Source organism: Panthera pardus, unplaced genomic scaffold, assembly GCF_024362965.1.
Source record: "Panthera pardus isolate Hobbes unplaced genomic scaffold, ASM2436296v1 HiC_scaffold_19, whole genome shotgun sequence".
In the NCBI taxonomy this organism is placed as follows: domain Eukaryota; kingdom Metazoa; phylum Chordata; class Mammalia; order Carnivora; family Felidae; genus Panthera; species Panthera pardus.
Window position 1 is genome coordinate 20,904,943 of NW_026526754.1, and position 20,711 is coordinate 20,925,653.

Consider the following 20,711-nt stretch of genomic DNA (forward strand, 5'->3'; position numbering starts at 1 on the left):
TGAAAAAGCAGCCTCAGACAACAGGTCAGTGAGTGAGGGTGGCCCTGTTCCGATATTTCATTTACAGAAACAGACAGCAGGCTGGATTTGAGCTGGGATTACTAACATTTGATTCTCTTCGAGCTTACCAAATTTTCAGCTTCATGAGGTCCAGCCTAACAAAACTTACCAGAGAAGGGCACTGTCAGATGAATTCGGGTTCCTTAGCATGTGCCCCATATACAGCACGGGCACGCTCGCTGGGCCATTTGCTGCACGGTCTGGGTGGGTGGGTAGATCTGTAATCCCAGGTCCTCTCCAGTTGGCCCAGAAACATGCAGAAAGGGACATCATGAGCAAAGTGACGAGTGACACTGGCATCTTCATTCTGGGCTGGCCAGGATGCTGGAGGAAGTTGGTGGCGCTGAACCGGGGGAGTCTGGATGGTCCAGAATGGAGCCCGATGCAGGCTGGTTGTCATGTGGACTGTCCGTACTCCGAAGCACAGAACCTGTGTACCACGCTGGGGGCATCTGGTCAAACGGAGGGAAAAAAATGGAGCAGTCAGAGGAGACATCCAGAAGAATCTAACAGAATGTATCTGATCGTGACACGGTCATGTCTGGCTGTGTGAGGCATTTTTGTGCACAAGTAAAAAAATCCAAGAAGAGATGCTGACCTCGGGGCATAAGAATGGTAAAGAGGGGTTTTTGTGAGAAATATAAGTCAATTCTTGTAGCTTGCACTGCCTCGTTTATGAAGGCAGGGACAGATGGGCTCACTTTGGTGAGCTAGAATTCGTATCAAGTTCGTATCAAGTTTCATTTAAATATGCTTATTAGTAATATGTGTATCAGAACCAAATAGTTTTCTATCAGTCATCGCCAAACAACAAATAATCCCATGTAAAATATGTTTGCCCACTTTAGAGAGTTATGGCAACTTTGCTGATCGTGGCTTCTTCCTCTGGAATAGGCAGAAAATGCTACGGTTGAATTCTCAATACATTGCCTCTTAGCTGGGCTCACCCTCAGGGAATTCTCAAATGACAAGTGTCACCTCTTTCTTGTCTATTGATCTGTCCTCTAGAGAAAAAGAGACTTCCTTATAAACTCAAAGCCCTTAGCTCATCCATTGTTCATTTGTTACATTTATTGAAAACCGGCTCTATGAAAGACAGTGTTTCACTGTACTGTGGGAACCAGGCAGGCAAGTCTCCCTGTCCTCGTGAGCTTACATTCCACGCGTCTTACATTTTCTGTGTCTTCCATGAGCTGTCATTCTGGCAACTGTTGAGGAAGCATCTGCATCATAGGCCTGTGATAGCAAGAGCCGGGGAAACAACATAGGGATTAGGATGAGCATTGATTGAAGAGTGACTGTACTTGATCAAAGAGTTGAGGGAGGCCTCTGTTTTGAGGAAAGACATAAATGGAATGAGGGGCAGGCCACAAAAACTCCTTGGAAAGTGTGTTCTAGGTGAGGGAACAGTGTCTTCAGGGACCGCGGAATGGAAATTAAGTTAGCTGGCTTGAGAAACACCAAGGAGCATGTGGCCAGGATGGAAGGATTCCGGGAGAGTGATGGCAGATGGGGCCAAGGATGCTCCACGGTCCATGTCAGGGCTGTGTGGGCTGCAGGGAGGACTTAAGACACAAGTCACGTGGGCTGATTGGGGAGCAGAACAGTGAAAGGTCCCATCTGGTTTTTTTGGATTTTTTAATGTTTATTTATTCTTGAGAGAGAGAGAGAGAGAGAGAGAGAGAGAGAGAGAGAGAGTGTGTGAGTGGGGGAGGAGCAGAGAGAGGGAGACACAGAATCTGAAGCAGGCTCCAGGCTCTGAGCTGTCAGCACAGAGTCCGATGCAGGGCTCAAACTCACAAACCACCAGATCATGACCTGAGCCCAAGCCAGATGCTTAATCGACTGAGCCACCCAGGCACACCATCCCATCTGCTTTTTCAAAGGTCACCAGGAACGCTGGGTGGCGAATAGTGACGGTAAGGTAGCATAGGAGCAGAGAATGCAATTAAGAGATGCTCGCGATACTGCGGCGAGGGGGACTTAGCCCTGCGGTGGCCCCAGCCACCAACAGCTGGTGAGAGATGGCCAGACACAGGGTGGACGAGGTACGGCTCACAGGACCAGCGGATGGACTGGACGGGGCGGAGAGGACTGGGCATCAGCTGGTGAGCCCCACGCTTCTTCAACTCAGTAGCTGCACCGCCACTCACGTAGGAGCTAATGTCGATCCCTCTGTTGCAAAGAGAGACAGTGAATGCTTAAGGAAACAATGTAGACGGGCAAGGGGGGTGACTCGGCGACGCGCCGGCACTGGGGGAAGTCAGCCGGTCCTGATTATTTGTGTAGTTCATTACCCTACATGTCTTAAGGCTGCTGAGCACCTACAGAATCCCTGGGGTCGGACCTTGGGACTCTGCCTTACTCAAGTTTCCAGGTGATTCCCATGCAAATTAGTTTTCTTTTTTACTGTGATAAAACAGCACATTATGAAAAATTTCCATCTTAACCGCTTCTAAGCGTACAGTTCAGTGATGATAATGATATTCACATTGTTGTGAAACAGATCTCCGGAACTTTTTCTTCTTGCAAACCTGAAACTCTATGCCAATTAAATAACAGCTCCCTTTTCCCTCTCCCCTCACCCCCGATAGCCGCCATTGTCTGTGTCTATGAATCTGACCTACTGTAGATATTTCCTATAGGAGGAATCACGGAGTAGCTGTCATTTTGCGACTGGCCTGTTTCACTCAGCATAATGTCTTCCTGGTTCAGGCCGTAGCATGTGGGGCGTGTGGCCAGAGTCCTTTTCTTTTTAAGGCTATATAACATTCCATCATGTATATCTTTGTGGCACATTTCGCTTATCCATTCATCCACTGATGGACACGTGGGTTGCTTCTGCCTCTTGGCTGTTGGGATAATGGCTGCAGTGATCATGGGTGTGCATATACCTCTCCAAGACCCTGTTTGCAATTCCTTCATGTAGATATAGATATAGATATAGATATAGATATAGATATAGATACAGATATACACACATATATGGCATTGTTCTTCCACACAAAAGACACTTCTAGAAGTGCAACTCTTGTGTCTCTTGATTGTGGTGGTGCATGTAGGTGGAGAACTAAGTATACAGGTATGTGTGCATGTACACACACATACAAGTAGAAATAAAACAGCAAATCTAGGATCCAAGACTGTATTGAGGCCATTGTTCTGCTTGCATTACTGTGGTTTGTAAGAGGTAACCGTTGGGGGACACTGGCCAAAGAGTGCATGGTACCTCTCTGTGCTATTTCTTCCACCTTCAGGAGAATAAAAATTTTTTTTAATTTTATTTTTATTTTTATTTATTTATTTATTTGTTTGTTTGTTTGTTTATTACATAGGACATTTATTGTCAAATTGGTTTATAAAATTCAGGGGCACCTGGGTGGCTCAGTCAGTTGACGTCCAGCTTCGGCTGAGGTCACGATCTCGTGTTCGTGGGTTCGAGCCCCGCGTCGGGTTCCGTGCTGACAGCTCAGGGCCTGGAGCCTGCTTTGGATTCTGTCTCCCCCTCTGCCCCTCCCGTATGTCTCTCGAAAAACAAAATAAAACATATATATTTTTTCTTCAATTTCAAAAACAAAGCACTGCCCCCGCTGGTAAAGGCACAAGTGGAGGGGCACAGAGTTCTGTGCTTTGTTCCAAAGGAGGAACCAGAGCAGGATTAGAGGCAGACCCACAGTGCTGAGTAGACCAAGGGGCATGGGTGGCCCACAGCCCAGACAGCAGGACCAGTGTAGCAGGGACGAGGAGCTGGACATTTGGTGAGAGCCCAATGTCCCAACTTGTGCTCGCTCAAAAATAAATAAACATTACACAAATAAGGGGTGCCTGAGTGGCTCTGTCCGTTGAGTGCCTGCCTCTTGGTTTAGGCTCAGGTCATGATCTGGGTCATGATCTGGGTCATTATCTCACAGTTTTTGAGATCAAGCCCCGAGTCAGGCTCTGTGCTAACAGTGTGGGGCCTGCTTGGGATTTTCTGTCTCTCCCTCTTTCTCTGCCCCTCCCCTGCTTGGTTTCTCTCTCTCAAAAATAAATAAACTTAAAAAAAGTTTTTTAAACATTAAAAAAATGAGCTTCAGCTTCCTAAAGGCAGCTTTTTCCTTAGATGCCCGAGACCATGAACCCTAATCAGAAACTTAATGTTACAGAGAATTTTCGGTTTGTTTCACAAAAAAAAAAAAAAAACAAAAAACAAACAAAACAGAACAAAACAAAACAAAAAAACCTTTAAGGATAACTGGAAGCTTCTATTTATTTAGCATTTTTTATGTGCCAGGTATTTTGTTGAGTGCTTTACAAACATCATGTATTTTACCTCACATAAACCCTGTGAGATAGGTGCCCCTCTCCCCTCTTAAAGATGAGGACTCTAAATCTGAAGTTCGTGCTTAGAACCTGAGCTCTTTCCTGGTTCTGAGACTTGATTAGCAAGATTAAAAGTGAAGCTTCAGAGAAAAAGCAGACCCTGATAACATTGAGGGCTCAGAAAACAGGGGCACCTGGGTGACTCAGTCAGCTGAGAATCCGACTCTTTTCATTTTTAATTTTTTTAATGTTTATTTATTTTTGTAAGAGAGAGAGCGCGAGAGAGTGTGAGGGAGGGAGGGGCAGATAGAGAGGGAGACACAGAATCCAAAGCAGGCTCCCCAAGCTGTCAGCACAGAGCCCAACACCGGCTCGAACCCACAAACCGGGAGATCATGACCTGAGCCAAAGTTGGATACTCAACCGACTAAGCCACCCAGGCTCCCTGCATCCGACTCCTGATTTGGGCTCAAGTCATGATCTCACAGATCGAGGGGTAGAGCCCTGTGTCGGGCTGTGTGCTGACAGAGCCTGCTTGGGATTCTCTCTCTCCCTCTTTCTGTGCCCCTACCCCACTCTCTCCCTCAAAATAAATAAACATAAAAAAAAAAAAAAAAAAGGGAACGAAATTTGAAGAGTCCAAGTTCCCTACTGTGGAATTCTGTCAAGTGCATTGAGACTCTTTTTTTAATCCAAAACTCAGAGGCCTGGGAGAGGGGAAAAGCCAGCCACTGGCTGTGCTGCAATACCGATGATCCCCTGTCATACTTAACGCTCACGTGCTTCCCATTAATCGTCAACACTGAGAGGTGCCAGATGTCCTGAAGTTTAACTTACTCCCGTGACTCCCCACTTGTGATAAACCGTAGCCAATCTGCAGTCAATTTTAATAGAAACTTCATAGATGCTTTTTAACTCTGAAATTAACACATGCCCATTATAGAAAATCTAGAAGAGTGTAGAGAAGCAGAGTAAAAAAAAAAAATCACTGCTAATCTTTCAGTGTAATCTTAATTGTGTAATGTCTTTGCCTCTTCTTCGAAAAAGACATTATACTTCACGTACTATTTTGCAGTCAAACGTTTACTTCATACTATGAGCACCATACCATTAACATATTTTCTCATTCCCTGAAGTGTTTCTGCAATGTCGTGTTCTACTTTGTGTCGAGCCACCCAGGCGCCCCATGTAATTTTTCCTGTTTGTAAGCAACATTGAAATGAATATGCATGTTATCAAACACCCCCCACCCCACCTGCTCGTCCCTGAGATACACAGATATCCCCCAGGCTAAATTTCTATAAGCAACATCACATGTTTTCAAGGCTTGGGATGCATATTGACATATTGCATTCCAGAAAGATGTTTTAGTGTTATCAGTAATGCATGAGTATTTGTTTCCTTATGTTTGACAAACACTGACTATTAGGTTTTCCTAATTATTTTGGCAATGTTGGAAGCAAAAAGTTACCTCATTTAATTTTATAATGCTTGTTGTTGTTTTGTTTTCTGATTCTGTTAATTGTTGTTTTGTCCTTATTGATTTTTAACCAGCTCTTTATATATTCAAGATGGTAAACATCTGTTTTATATGACACAACCACTTTTCCCAGTTTTCTATTTACTTTGTTTATGATATTTTAGTCATACAAAAACTTGCTTTTGAGTTTTTTAATCTCTCAATAATTCACTTAACTTATATCTTTAATACCAGTTTAGAAAGGCCTTCCCCACTCTATCACATAAATATTCAATGGGTTTTTTTTCTCCTAATACTTTAATCCACCTGGAATTTATTAGGCTATACTTTAAATGTTTATATATCAACCTTGATTTTTGGAGAATATCTGTTTTATAAAACACATTTTAATACTTATTTAACAAAATGACTTTAGATCTATAAACTAAAAAAAAAAAAAAAAAAAGATACTGCATTCTTTCCCTTCTCTTTCTCTGAATTTTGCTTTTGGAGACAGAGAACAACAAGTGAAAATAAAATCCTCAGTAATTTTCTCCTACAGCTTTGTTTTCGAAAGTATTATATTTCTCATCTTTGTACAAAAATCCCCTTAACCCTTGTATGTATCCTTAATTGATCTGGTACAATTCCAATATCCATGATTTATATAAATTCTACTTGAACCAATTAAAATTTTCAGCCTGTGTCCCCTCTTGGGGTAGAGGATATTCAGTAGGACTTTACCCAAGCTGCTTAAATAAAATTATTTTGAATATCTGCATAGATTTCTTACACATAATTAAAATTAGTTCAAAAATTAAATAGAAAAATGCCCTCGAAGTCCAGCATGGTTGTGAGCATGCATACATAAGAAAAAAATATATGCTTTCATTATGTTTGGTGGAAAACACACTTTAAAAGTAAAATTTCGGATCAACAAAGGAAATACTACAGTCCAAGAGGAGCAAGCTTTTCAAAGAACATTTGATAACAGTATCAAGATCCTTAATTAATAATCTAGCGAGTCGGAAACTTGAATCTCCCCTTTGATCACTTTTAGAGGGAGCTATAAACACCACATCCAGTCCGTCAAGGGGGAGATGCCACACAGAGCCGTGGAAGTGAAGGCAGGGGAATGTTAACAAAAGGCTAAAAATATCTTTTCCCTGGGAACTCTCCAGGAGCTAGCCCATAATGAGATTCAACTTAGATAAGTGAACAAAGCCAAGAAAACTAACTTGAAATGCAAGTAATTGGTGTCAAAGAGAAATCTGGAATAGTGAGATAGGAAAGAAGTTTGAAGGGAGTAATGGCTGACAAGGATTAAATCGAGGTACTTCGTCCACCTTCTCAAAAGTCTCAGTAAAGGTCTGTTGGGAGCAAACGAAGGCCAAGGTCACCAAACTCTCCCCTGATCTAACAAACCTTGTTTAGAATTTCCTACGTGCCAGCAACTGTGCTACACACAGTCCTTTATCTTTTTACTCAAAACAAAAACAAAATGGAGAATGATATCCCGAACACCATTTGTTACGTGGGCAAACTGACCTGGGAAGTCGAAATTACTTAATTACACGAGTTGTCATGTTACCCTCTTCGCCTAGGGCAGGCTTGGTGTGCACCTGTTTGGGCTTAATAGTTAATAGTAACACCTGCCTTCGTTCTAAAAATGTTACGGTCTGACCCATACATTAGGGACCACAGTAGCTGCAACGAATTACCACAAATGTGCGACCCTGAACGAACGCAAATTTGTTATCACACGCTTCCATAGGTCAGAGTACAACCCGGACATCATGGAGCTAAAATCAATGTGCCAGTGGGCCTCCCTTCACTTCTGAAGTCTATGCAGGAGGACACTTGTCTTTCCTAGCATCTAGAGACTGCTCACGTTCCTTGACTGGTGGCCTCCTCCTCCATTTTCAAAGCCAGTGAGGGTTGCTCAAGTCTGTTCTCACCTTCTGGCTCAGACCTTTCCTCTCCTGCTCTCTTAAGGTCGCTTGTGATCATATTGGGCCCAACCTGATAATCCAGGCTGATCTCACTGTTTTAAGGCCAGCTGATCGGCAACTTTAATTCTGCTTTGCCATGTCAGTTAGCATATGCACAGGTTCCAGGGAGTAGGACATAAAGATTTTTAGGAAGACTGTCATCCCACCGGCCACAGATGCTCTAAGGTAGCATATCCCCAAATCGGAAGACAGGCTTTCTGATTCAAAGTCTGGTTGTGATTTCAGTGATCACTGAGGATGTCTTCAATGGGAAAGTCTGGTTTGATCTTTGTGACATGTTGGTAGGTGGGGAGGGTGGGAGAATAGCAAACAGAAACTTGGTAAAAATATCCATCAGTGCTTTCTTTATTCAAGGCCCTTATGTATAGAAGGAATACCTAGGAAACAGTGTTCTTGCCTTTCAGTTGTCTGTGATCTCACTGGGCCATGAGTATATCCCCCCCACACACACAGAACACAGAAGTCTCTATGAGAGGAGCCTATAATAAATGGGTATGATACTCTATTAATTAACTATGTAAGAAGTTAGATGCAAAACATAAGGGCAGTTTGAGTTTCATACTAACCATACAAGTTAGGAATTCATTTTATCTTCTTCTCTCCTATGACAGGAAACATTATATATTTCCATAGTGGAAAATCTGGTTTTTAAAAATCTTCCACGGGCAGCTGGGTGTCTCAGCCAGTTAAGTGTCTGACTTCAGTTCAGGTCATGATCTCATGGTTCGTGGGTTCGAGCCCCATGTCGGGCTCTGTGCTGACAGCTCGGAGCCTGGAGCCTGCTTGGGATTCTGTGTCTCCCTCTCTGTCAGCCCCTTCCTGGCTTGCTTAGGCTATCCTTTAAATGTTTATATATCAACCTTGATTTTTGGAGAATATCGTGTTTTATAAAACACATTTTAATACTTATTCAACAAAATGGCTTTAGATCTATAACCTAAAAAAAAAAAAAAAGATATTGAATTCCATTTATTCTGTCTCTTGAAAATAAATAAATGTTAAAAAAAATTTTTTTGTAATCTTCCAACATTCTCAACCTTGAGAGATCGTCTATTATAAATAAACTCACAATGGCATCCTTACACAAAAATCTCTGTGGGCTTTTCTATTTCTATGGAAACCTGGAGCCCATCTACCACGCCCTTGAGGTGGGAGAATTGGCTCATGTTCACACAGGACCCTCATGTCTCTACTCTTGGATAAAGTATTTTTGCTTTAAACAGATTATGGGTGATTTGCATACCATGTTCCCTTCCCACTCTACTCACCCTGATCATTTGAGAGGCACATTTATAAGAGGGAAAATTTCTTTCTTTTCTTTTCAGAAAATCTGACATTCTAGAAGGGAGCATGTTGTAGCTAGGCTAATAATGTAATATTCCCCAATCTATAGTGTTTTATTTTATTTAAAATTTTTTTTAACTTTTCTTTATTTTTGAGATGGAAGGAGACAGAGCGCGAGAGGGGGAAGGGCAGAGAGAGGGAGACACAGACTTTGAAGCATGTTCCAGGCTCTGAGCTGTCAGCACAGAGCCCGACATGGGGCTCAGACTCGTGAACCGTGGATCATGACCTGAGCTGAAGTCGGACGCCTATCCTACTGAGCCACCTAGGTGCCCCTAAGCCTGTAGTGTTTTCATAAGTATTTTCATGTTTATCAGGAAAAATTTATAATAAGCTCATCATATCCCTAAATTCATGGATAGTTTTGCCTTGAATGGGGCAACAATGAAACATAGCAATGTAAAGCTATTTACTATGAAGCAAATAACACAGTAAAGAAAATAAAACAAAAACGCAAAGGAAGCCCATGAAAGACCATTTGGCAAATGAGGGCAGAGTGGAAGAAAGCATGAATTTTAGAGTCAGACCTGCGTTTGGATCCAGCTGGATCACAAACTAGCTTTTGCTTATAGACCAGTACTTAATATTTCTCTGAGTTTTGCTGCAGTGGGTGTTTCTACAGGTTGTTTTGAGCCAAATGAGACAATGCATAAGAAGCCCAGACGTGCATTGGACACCAAATAAACATTAGTTCCCTTCTTTAAAAGGCAAGTAACTAATTTAAAGTAGTTAGGTATTATTTACCACTGTGGTTCTTATTTCATGGATTAAGACTGCACGAAGAGTCACCTGACTGACAGTCCATGGAGTTCAGACCGACTGTCAGCTCGTACCTGCCAGGGATGGACAGAAAGGACAGATGGCCAGAGCCGAGGCCAAACTTTGGACTCCAGTCTCTTAAAGAGGTACTGCCTCTTCATGCAATCAATATTAAATCAGCTTTGTGCCATCAGTGTTAAATCAGGTGGCTGTTATGTGCAGACATTGGGTCTCAGCCTTGGGGATTCATTAATGGTCAAGAACGTTCATCACACCTCTGCCTTCATGGGACCAGTCAGAGAGGCAGACGTTAATTGAGTTGTCACACAAATAAATATGCTATATTATGGAAAATGCCGTAAAGGAAGGGTACCATACCACGGGACTGTAAACCGGGGACAGGCTAGTTAGTCTGGGGGACTAGGGAAGGATCTTCTTTGCTAGTGATATCTGAGCTGAGATCTGAGGGACAAATAGGGTCGACCAAGGACAGCAGGCGGGAGGATCACGTGTGAAAGTACCTGTGCTGGGAAGGAGCAGCGTAAATTGGGAAAACGGAAAAAAGATTTGTGTAGTTTGATAATAAGGACAAAGGGCATCTCTTAGGACATGAAATGAGTTTGGAGAACTGGGCTGGGGCCAGATGATAAAAAGACTTGTCTAAGTAAAGGAATGAGAAACTCCTGAGGGATGTCCATTATGGGGTGACATAAATTAATTAAAAATCTGAAAAGATACCCTGGAAGCCTGTCTTAGTCAGTGTTCTCCAGAGAAATAAAAGAGATAAAGAGATAGATAGATAGATATACACACATATACATACATCTTTATACAAAGGGATTTATTGTAAGCAATTGGCTCACACCGTTAAGGAGGCTGAGAAGTCCCGTGACTTCTGCAAGGCTGGTTCTGCAAGCTGGTTGTGTAATTGAGTCCCAGTCGAAAGGCCTGAGATCCAGGAGAGTCCAATGTGCTGATTGCAGTTCGGGCCTGGAAGCCTGAGAAGGAGGAACACCCGGGGCACATTGTCCAGGGCGGTGACCAGTACTGGGCTCTTGAGTGTGGCTAACACAATGAAAGAACTAGATTTTTTTTTATTTTATTTATCTTTATTAATTTAAATTTAAATAGCCATATGTGGCTAGTGGCTTCCAAATTGGACAGTGTAGGTTTGTTTTTTAATTTTAAAATTTTTTTTTTTGAGAGAGAGGGAGAGAGAGAATGGATGGGGGAGGGGCAGAGAGAGGGAGACACAGAATCTGAGGCAGGCTCCAGGCTCCCAGCTGTCAGCACAGAGCCCGACGTGGGATTCGAACTCATGTACTGTGAGATCATGACCTGAGCCAAAGTCGAATGCTGACTGAGCCACCCAGGCCCCTCTAGACAGTGTAGTTTTAATATGTGACCCTGTTCTATCCCTTCATGTTGCTTATCTCTAACTGAAATTACTTTACTCCTGTGTTTTACATTGCCTATTACCTGTCTCTTTCATGCCGGAATATCTTGTTGACTGCTAGATTTGTAACACTCAGGGTAGGGACTGACATATATTCATATCTCAATGAACTTTCTGTTAAATTGACTTTCAAATTAATAAATGCCCCTTAAGAGCACTTTGCTATTTTTGAGTGCTGTTCCAAAGCACTTCGCTTCTAATGATCTTGCTTTCCACTGAAAAATCCAGAAATCAAACTCTGGGTAGTATGGTAACACAAAATGCTATCAGGTTGTGTGCTGACATTGTTGGTTTTATCAGATTCAGCTGGACGTTTCGTAGTCACCCTAATCAGTTATATCTCCTTAGTTTCTGTGTGTCTTTCCCTTATGTTGAGATGGACCTGGAGTCTACCCTCCCAGTTCCAACATTTTGCACACTTGGGGAAATGTGGATTCTGTTCCTCTAGCCTCCTTGTGGCTTCCGACACTGCCCAAAGCTTGTTCAACGGGGAAGTGTTGGAGAGGGTCATCGAGAGTTCATGAGCCAGGTCGTGACCTCCGGTTGACCCGGAAGCCGGATTCAGGCAATCGATCAGAGAGGTTCCTCACGCCTTCCCCGTCCTTGGAAGATAAGGTCTGCCCACCATTCCCACAGTGGGAGCTGTTTTCAAGGTTGCAGCTTTGAGAGAGCGATGTGTTGCTGGGCCAATGGATGGTACACTTGGTCGAGCCCTGCGAAGGCCTCTGTGTAAACTTTCGGAATTCTGGGGGGCGGTGCAGAGATCTCCCGGTCTTGCAGCTGCCTAAGATAAGCTCCGTAAGTAAGCTCCCTTGCTTGTTAACGTTGCCACCTACCCATCGGGGACCCTCGGTCTCTCCCTGCCCTACGTGTACAAACCAACAAGAAGCTTAGGGTTCAGATCCCAGATATTTGTTGTCTTTAGACATAGGGGTTTTGCTTGAGTAAAAGTCAAGTCTTTGGCTATTCTGGGAGGACAAAAGGTCAGGCCGTCCTTATTACACAAAATTGCCCCAAGGTTTTGTTTGCTTTCCTTGGTTTAGTAGAATTTGCATAGCATGTTAAAAAAAAAAAAAAAAGCATCAAAGTATAGTTCATTCTCTGTGAGCTCTCCTTTGTGTGCAGATGTGAAAAGCCTCTGCCCATTTATTTGCTAGTGAAAGGATGAATACTACAGAAAAAAGTGAAAAAGAATATTCTGCTCAAGCTTACCTGGGTTCGTTTTTTGCTTAGCACCTTCAAATTCTGTGCACAGACGTACGTTACACATGCATGATGACCATGCTCTTTTTCACGCACAATATTCTAAGGGGTCAACAAGGTTAAATCATGATTTTATCCAATGGCTGTATTCTCTTATGTCGTAAAAACATTCATTCAACCAGTCCCCCCTGCTTGGGCATTTAGCGGACGCCAGTGGTGATTCATTGTCCTAATCATGAAATAACACTACAGTGAATGTTTTTCTACACGTAAGTGCCTCCAAACTCAAACCCACCCGGAAGTGGTATCCAGATGGAACAAAGCGTGGGAGCCCTTAATAGCTTTTGTGGAATTTTCCCACATTTCTTTCGAAAGGATGATCGCCGTTTGAAGCACCATCCGGTGGGGTCCAACCGTGCTGATTTGTAACAGAAGTGTTTCTCTTCTCCTTTCCTAATTCGGGCTTGTTTTGACAGTAGTGCTGATTACAGTACGAGTAGCAACAATGGCAGCGGCTAATATTCCTGGGGGTATATCGTGGGAGAGCATCAGAGTAGGTGCTTTAAAAACATTGTGGGTAATGGTTAAAAATATAAACCCTGGAGGCTGACTTCATGAGGTCAGATCCAGAATCTACCACTTAACCTTTAATTGGCTTCCATTCCCTGCTTGCAAATGATTCACAGTCTGACTAGGAAGACCAGATGAGTTCATCGAGGAGTAAGCCCAGTAAAGCACTGGATAATGTTGATTCTTATTCCTAATTGTGGGTGGTTTTTTTTTTAATTTTTTTTTCAACGTTTTTTATTTATTTTTGGGACAGAGAGAGACAGAGCATGAACGGGGGAGGGGCAGAGAGAGAAGGAGACACAGAATCGGAAACAGGCTCCAGGCTCTGAGCCATCGGCCCAGAGCCTGACGCGGGGCTCGAACTCACGGACCGCGAGATCGTGACCTGGCTGAAGTCGGAGGCTTAACCGACTGCGCCACCCAGGCGCCCCATGGGTGGTTTTATTAACATCATTTCACAGGTGAGAAAATGAGAGGGTAGGGGTATGGCTCAAGGCCACCTGGCTCGTGAAAAGTGGGCTGGTTGTACCTGCAGAAGCCCTTTCCCCAAGGTTTGCAACTGCGGGGAAATACCCAGCCTCGTCCAGCACAGGGACCAGCACTGACATCCCAGGAGAAGTTAGTGTTGCCGCCGAGTTAGACCAAGGCAGAATCAGGCACAGAAAAGGAGAGCATAAGGTCACGGTAACTGGAGATGCCATGATGTAACTCCTTGTTTCCAAGATCAACAATAAAGCTGGGGTTTGGGAGGGGGGGGGAGATTATTTTCTTCATCCTTGCAAACTGAAGGTAGTTCTGTATGGAAGTGTTTTGTGGGATTGTGAAAAAACCCCTCGATTACAGGGGCCCTGTGGGCAGCAATCCCGAGGTCTTGTTCGGGACCCGTGCAAATGCCTTCCTTGCCTTGGGAAGGCCCTCTCTAAATATTTACTGACCCGAATTTCTGCTAAACATTGTCATAAACGCTTTCAGTTATTTCTTAATGTACTCTGTTCATAACTGCTTAGTCAATTATTTTTATTAGCATAACGTTCCTTTTAAGCATAATGATGTTGGGGAAAAAAACAGAAACATTGTAAGCACATTTTCTCAGCTATGGCTGATTGTGAATGTTTTCTCTCTTTTCTTTTTCTTTTTTGGACTTCCTTTGCAGATTTGATGAATTAATTGTGAACTTCCCAGGGGGGAACCTAATATGAACTGAAATTTGTCGTTTATTCTATAATGTTGCGGTTCTATTCTAGTTCCAGTGACTATCCATTGAGACCGAAGCTTGAATATTGCCAAGCGCTCCTAAAATTGCTGGCATAACCTACTTTCTCCAGAGAACCTGACTTCAATTTTCATAATGAATTAACGCCTTCTCTCTCCCCCAATTTCTTTGCTCCAATAGCTCTTTGTGGAGACCACTGATGTCAGTGGCAAAACTCTCGAGGGGCCGGTTCCTCTGGAAGTCATCGTGATTGACCAGAATGACAACAGACCGATCTTTCGGGAAGGCCCCTACGTTGGCCATGTCATGGAAGGATCACCGACAGGTATGTTACATTGGCTTCCATTAGCATAATGGCTTGGGAAGTGGGATACTATGTGACCTTTGGGGATGCTGGAGACTGTTTTCTTCCTGCTCCGCCTTGTGATATACATCAGTTATTTCCCTGGGTGGAAGCAAGCCCTGGAAATCTGGAACTCAGAACATGCCTGGGGTGTTGCAGGCTGTGAAAATCTCTCTCCTCGTCTCTGAAAGCGACCTTCCAAGGATCTTTCAAGGCTGTGTGAATAGATCTAGCTCACCCTTGTGACGGCCCAAGGTTGAACTCTGTGGGATGGCAGGCCTTTGAAGAAAATTAAGGTCCCCACCCCAGGCTCCTCAGTCATTCCTTTTCGTAATTGTCTTTTAATAAGAACCATTTTGGAAAAAACAGGTACGACTTTTTTTTTTTTTTTCCCCCTCCTTTTCCTTACACAAGGTGCATGGAGAAACCTTGTGGCCTCAGTCACGGGGCCAAAGGCAAGACATTTTATTTCTCTCTGGAAATACAGGCACCTACGTTATGGAAATCACAGGGTTACTACAGAGCTCCTGTTATCTTTTTTCCACACTTAACCTTCCAGGGAAGGTGTTAGAATTTAGAGCTCCCTTTTTTTGGCACAAGAGATACGAATAAATGCATTCTGTGACCAGCAGCAGAAGTCACTGCTGAGTAGGATGCTTGAGAAAGTAGAGAGCAAAGTCGAAAAGCCCCTATTACGAGACTAGACTTTGATTGTAAGTCTTAAAATTCACCGGAATGAGCACATACCATATGAAGACTGTCTCTGTGGCTGTGTCTAGATGGGGCCCCAAGAAGTGATTCAGTGGGGCAGACGGGAGACAAGAGCCCCAGCCCTGCTTCCTCGGGTTCTGTTTTTCCCCTTCACTGACTCGATGGGATGTATCAGTAACTGGTAGACAGAGGAGGCTCTGCAAGCGTCGTCATGGTAACCTGCCTAGACTACCCCTGAGTCATTGTATGCAAGGCGCCTAAACCTGTCTCCCCAGCTCTGGGCACTTTATCTGCTCCCCAGGGGCAGGAGCGGAGCTCCCCTTCTGTGACTTGAATGCAGTCTATAAAAAGGAGCTAGAGGGCATTTGGGGGAGCCCACGAGGCAGGAGGGTAATAACAGGCCTGGAAAGGTAGTGGAGGTGGGTCTGATCATTTTCAGGCAGACCTTTCCAGTAACACCTCTCCTCTCCATAGGCTTCTTTTTTTGTTGTTTATTTATTGATTGATTTTTGAGAGAGAGAGAGAGAGAGAGAGAGAGAGAGAGAGATCCCAAGCAGGCTCTGCACTGTCAGCACAGAGCCCAACGCAGGGCTCAATCCCACAAACCCTGAGATCATGACCAAAACCTAAACGAAGAGCCTGACGCTTAACCACCTGAGCCACCCAGACACCCTCGTAGGCTCCTTTTAATAGAAGGGTGGCCTCTTGTAAGAGAGATCCTGGGATTTGGGTTTAACGTTCACAGATCTCTTAAACAAGCTGATGTGCAGGTCGAGTTACGGGAACTGATAGGGAAAGCTGTTAAAGAGGTTAGAGTTTGAGCAGAGCAGGAAAATGATTCCCAGTTTCCGTCTGTGAGCGACTGGAATTTGAGCCGGTCCTGGAAAGTGTTCTAAATGTAAATGACAGCGCTTCTGTCGGAGGCGGCTGTGCGCGTGTGCGTGTCTTTGTATATTATGTGTGTATATGATTAGACGCCGTCCAATTTTCCTCCCGCTGTGCCCTTCCTTAAAGTTTCAGGAAGAATTTCAAGTTTTATTGCTTTATATACATGTCATATTTTCAAAGAAAAATGGAATCTTTTACGTACACTGAATTTCTTAAAGCACGAAGCAATTTGGTTAGGATGGACGGATCTCCAAGCAAAACATAAAGCACTCCCAACCTCTACTACTGTTTGGGATTATCCTCTAAAAACACATAAAGACTCGGAGATCTATGTGACTTCTTCCAGCTGTGCAGAATTTGGCCTGAATCATTGTTTTTCTTTCTCAGCCGCCTCTGGGTTTGACTAGAAAGCAGGAGTTGAAATAGAGTCAGTCAAATTTGGGGTCAAGAATGGGGAGACGTGGTGGAAAACTTCGAGAGGAAAAATCATTTAGATGGCTCAGCACCTCCCAAGAGAGCTCAGGCAGGATGGCCCCTAAAGCCCCCCTGAGTACGGTGGGAATCTGGGAAAGGAACCACTTACAGGTTCTGACCCTGAACCCTGACAGGCTGTAGAGATGATGGCCTGTCTCATTTCAGTAATGCCCTGCCCCTTTGCACTTGGTGGAATCCTGTGTGTCGTAGCCCATGGCAGATGGGTTGTACAGAAGGGGATGCTGACCCTGGAATGAGTTGAGTGACTTTGCCATATTCACATAAATGATAGATGGGAGCCAGTGTTCGGGGCTCAGTCTGTCTCCCCGACCTTCAAACCCTGAGCTCTTTCAAGTGTCCCACAAACTTCATGGTGAGAACGGCCATCACACTGTCGTTGCATTGTGTTGAGCACTTACTGTGCCCCCTCACGACATCCTAGCAGTTCCTCCCCTACCCCGTTTTCTACCCTGAGGGGTGGATACCACTCTCGCCATCACACATCGGAAAAAAATGAATCTCAGGTCCAAAGTCACATGGCTGGCTGGTGAGCCAGAGTCTGTGTCCGTGTCTCTGGCCTGAAACACGGGCTCTTTCCCGCGTATGACTTGGACGTGCCCCCCCCCCCCCCCCCCCCCCCCCGTCCCTCACGTTCTTGACCATGAGCCCTTTGCAGTCCCAGCAGGGGGGAGGTATTTGCTCTATCAGAGGAACTGATGTGGCTCCCGATGGAAAGTAATGAGCTCTTCTGACCAAACGTGGAGCTCACGGAATCCCTTTTGGTGTAACGTGTGCTCTTAGTCTCTAGGGTTAAACCGTGCTGCCCGTGGGCCATGTTGTCACTCAGATTGCTTTCTTCTGAGTTCAGGTCATCAGGGCCAGCTTCGTGGGGTGTGACCTGCACGGCCTCTCAGGGCCCCACGCTCAGGCTCTGCTGTCACCACCTTAAAATTATTAGTAGGTGTTGGACAAGAGTCCCCTTTGCATTTTCCTTTTGTACCCAGCCCCTCCCCCCAAAATTGTGTCACTGGTCCTGAGCATGGCCCTGTGGCCCAGAGCTCATGTGATACTCCCCCCAGCTCCTTAGCCAGGTGAGACCTTGGGCAGCTTCCTGAACCTTCTAGAAGCCTCCGTCACCTTGTCTGTAGATGGGGTGGGTGCGTAATAAATAGTACCTACCCTAGAGAAGCGTGTGCACCGATAAAATGGGACACTGTGCTTCACTCAGCACTTGCAACATAACAAATGGGCAAGAAATGCTAGAGTATCGTTAATGCTGCGATGATTCTCAGTATTCCTGCAGCGTACCCTTTAGGGAAGGTAAGGCAAAGAGACATGCAGTTTGTGTGAAGGAACATTCATCTCCCAACAAACCAAGCATCTTTTTCATGTTCCAGTGTACCTGGATATGCCATCGACACCAATCTGTCATGGAGGAAGGTCACCCATATTTATCTGGGTGTGCAGACAGGAGACCATTTCCAGCTGCTCAGCACTAAACTCCAGGGTATTGTTTTGGGGAATCAGTACTGGATGAGGAAAGATCAACAGAAAATAATGGTCTTTGAACTTCGCAAATTATGAGCTATTCCTTTCGTGGAGCCACAAGGCATTGATTTATGGGACCCAGGCCCGGGCCCGGCTGTTCTGTGGGGCCAGCCAGAGCTCTGCGCGAGCCTGGTTTTCTGAATGCCCAGGGCATGCCAAGACCTCGTGAGTGGGGATAGAGGGCTGGGACCCTTGAAGTTCCTGGAGGGCACACTTGCCAGGGCCCCCAGTGCCTATTGGTACCAACTCTCCCCTGTTTTGCCACCAGTAGTGTTCTGGGCACCTTTGAGAAGGGCCAACCATGAGACCCTGAGATGAGGATTGAGGGCTTGGGGTTGACCTGAGGTGCAGGACAGCAGGGGAGGAGTGTTCCAGGTAAGGGAAGTTGGCCAACTCGAGGTGCCCCCTGAAGCCAGCTACCAGGGTGGGCAATTGTGAGCTTGAACCTTTAGGTTGGGGGGCCCGTAAAATGCATAAAACACACACATTAGAGTCATTCCCACCCAGGGGCCCGGTTAGTACGCATCCCCACACGCCCATCAGATATTGGTCACGAACTATACCCAGAAGGACTTTAATTCCCAGGCCCCTTTGGCCATTCACGAACATGGGCAAACCAGGTTACAGAAGCTCTGGGGCAGCCTTCCAACCAACAAGATAAGGGAGCTGGCTGTTGGGCTGGCCTCAGCTATGTTCTTCCCTCCATGCTTTCGGCCACCCTGAACATGCCCAGTGAGCAGGGGCAGTCCGGAGAATGGCACCCACCCCTGGACAGACGGATCGGCTTTGAGGGATGTCGGGGGAGGGAGGTAATGGGAAGAATTCACTTAGTCCCTAAAAGACACGACCAAGGAGGACAAATGATGTTGACCTTTCTCTTTAATTAGGGGTCAGGGCCTGGAGGTGCGTGTTCTGACTCCTGAGAGAAAACTGGGGCTGAGACGTGTCCTCCTGGCAGTTGAAGAAGTGTAGAGATTAACAGCTACATCCCCTTCTGACTTGTGAGAGCGCCAGTGCCCTTGCCCGCCCTGGGGCTTCCTCTCCTCCCTCTTTCGTTGCTTTTCTTGCCATCCAGTATTGTTACTGAGCACCTACTGTGTGCCAGCATCATTCTTAGCTCTGAGGGTACAGCTGTGGACCCGTCAGGCGCGGCTCGTTCCCTCTGGGTTGGCACAGCCAGGTAGGGGGCCTGGCTACAAATACGAACTGAAACGTGGGAAGCTCCGCGGATGCTTATTCCAGAGGGGCGCAGGCCAGCCTCCCTTTGTCGGTTATTTTTCCTCTGGGGTCCACCTCAGTTTCTGTTATTTGAGGCTCAGTTACTTTTATTTTTAAAAAATCCAGGGGCACCTGGGTGGCTCCGTCGGTTAAGCGTCCCACTCTTGATTTTTGTCTCAGGTCGTGATCTCGTGGTTTGTGGCATCAAGCCCCACAGCGGGCTCTGTGCTGATGGTGCGGAGCCTGCTCAGGATTCTCTTTCTCTCTCTCACTCTCTGCCCCTCCCCTGTTCTTTCTCACACACTCCCTTTCTCTAAAATAAATAAACTACAAAAAGAATTTTGTTTGAAATCTAACTGTGACAGACATGAGGAAAAACATCCCATCGGTTGGCCTTTGGAGCAGATGTCTGTCCTGAGAGCTCAGCTCCCCTCGACAGTTGGTATTTCCCAAACAGCTTGGGCTACAGCAAGGTGGTTTTGACATCTGATAGTGGGTATCTGAGACCTGGCTCAGTGCAAATCCTCAGCTTGTCGGTATGACCTGGTGGTAAAGCCCCTTCCGGCCCCCTGTTCATATGCCGTAGTGAGTGCCATGTTTGGCTTCTCTGTCCGCCAAACTGTCATGTTGTCCTTCATTGGTATTTTCGGACTTTCACTTGGTGAGTTCTCCCAGCCTCAACTACCCCAGCCAGTCCTATGGGCTCTGGAATATTGGGCATGTGACTATTGGGATTTTTTGCTTGTTTTCTTAAGGCGATGTGTTTCTTTAAAAAAAAAACAAAAAAACAAAAAAACAAAGCAATTCAGCTTTTGTTCAGCATTTTTTTTTTAAGTAAAAAAGTCCAGTCACCCTCAAATCTCACCATCCAGAGAACAGCACCACTTCCATGTTGGTGAGCATAGTTCCAGGGCTCTGTCTGGGCATGTCTACACACAGGGATGCTCGACACAATTTTGTAGAAACGGAGCCGTGCGTTCCTCTCTGTAACCCACTTTCTTCCCTCCACAGGGTCCTATGGACTTCTTCGTAAATCAATAAAAGTCAGGCTGCGTCGTCGTTTTAAACAGCCACTGTCTGGATCTGCCATCATCTAGTTAACCATTCTCTATTGATTTAAGTTTCTCCACTCTTCCATGCTTAGAATCAGA

The 20,711-nt window shown here is 45.1% G+C and overlaps 1 protein-coding gene across 1 annotated transcript in view; it reads left to right on the forward strand.

Annotated features, from left to right (window-relative positions):
- CDH13 (cadherin 13) overlaps window positions 1-20,711 on the forward strand; it is a 1,030,614-nt gene that overhangs the window by 626,436 nt on the left and 383,467 nt on the right. Inside the window, exon 6 of the mRNA XM_019413211.2 lies at window positions 14,559-14,703. Within this exon, the coding sequence (XP_019268756.2) occupies window positions 14,559-14,703 (145 nt within the window). The remainder of the gene's footprint in view (window positions 1-14,558; window positions 14,704-20,711) is intronic.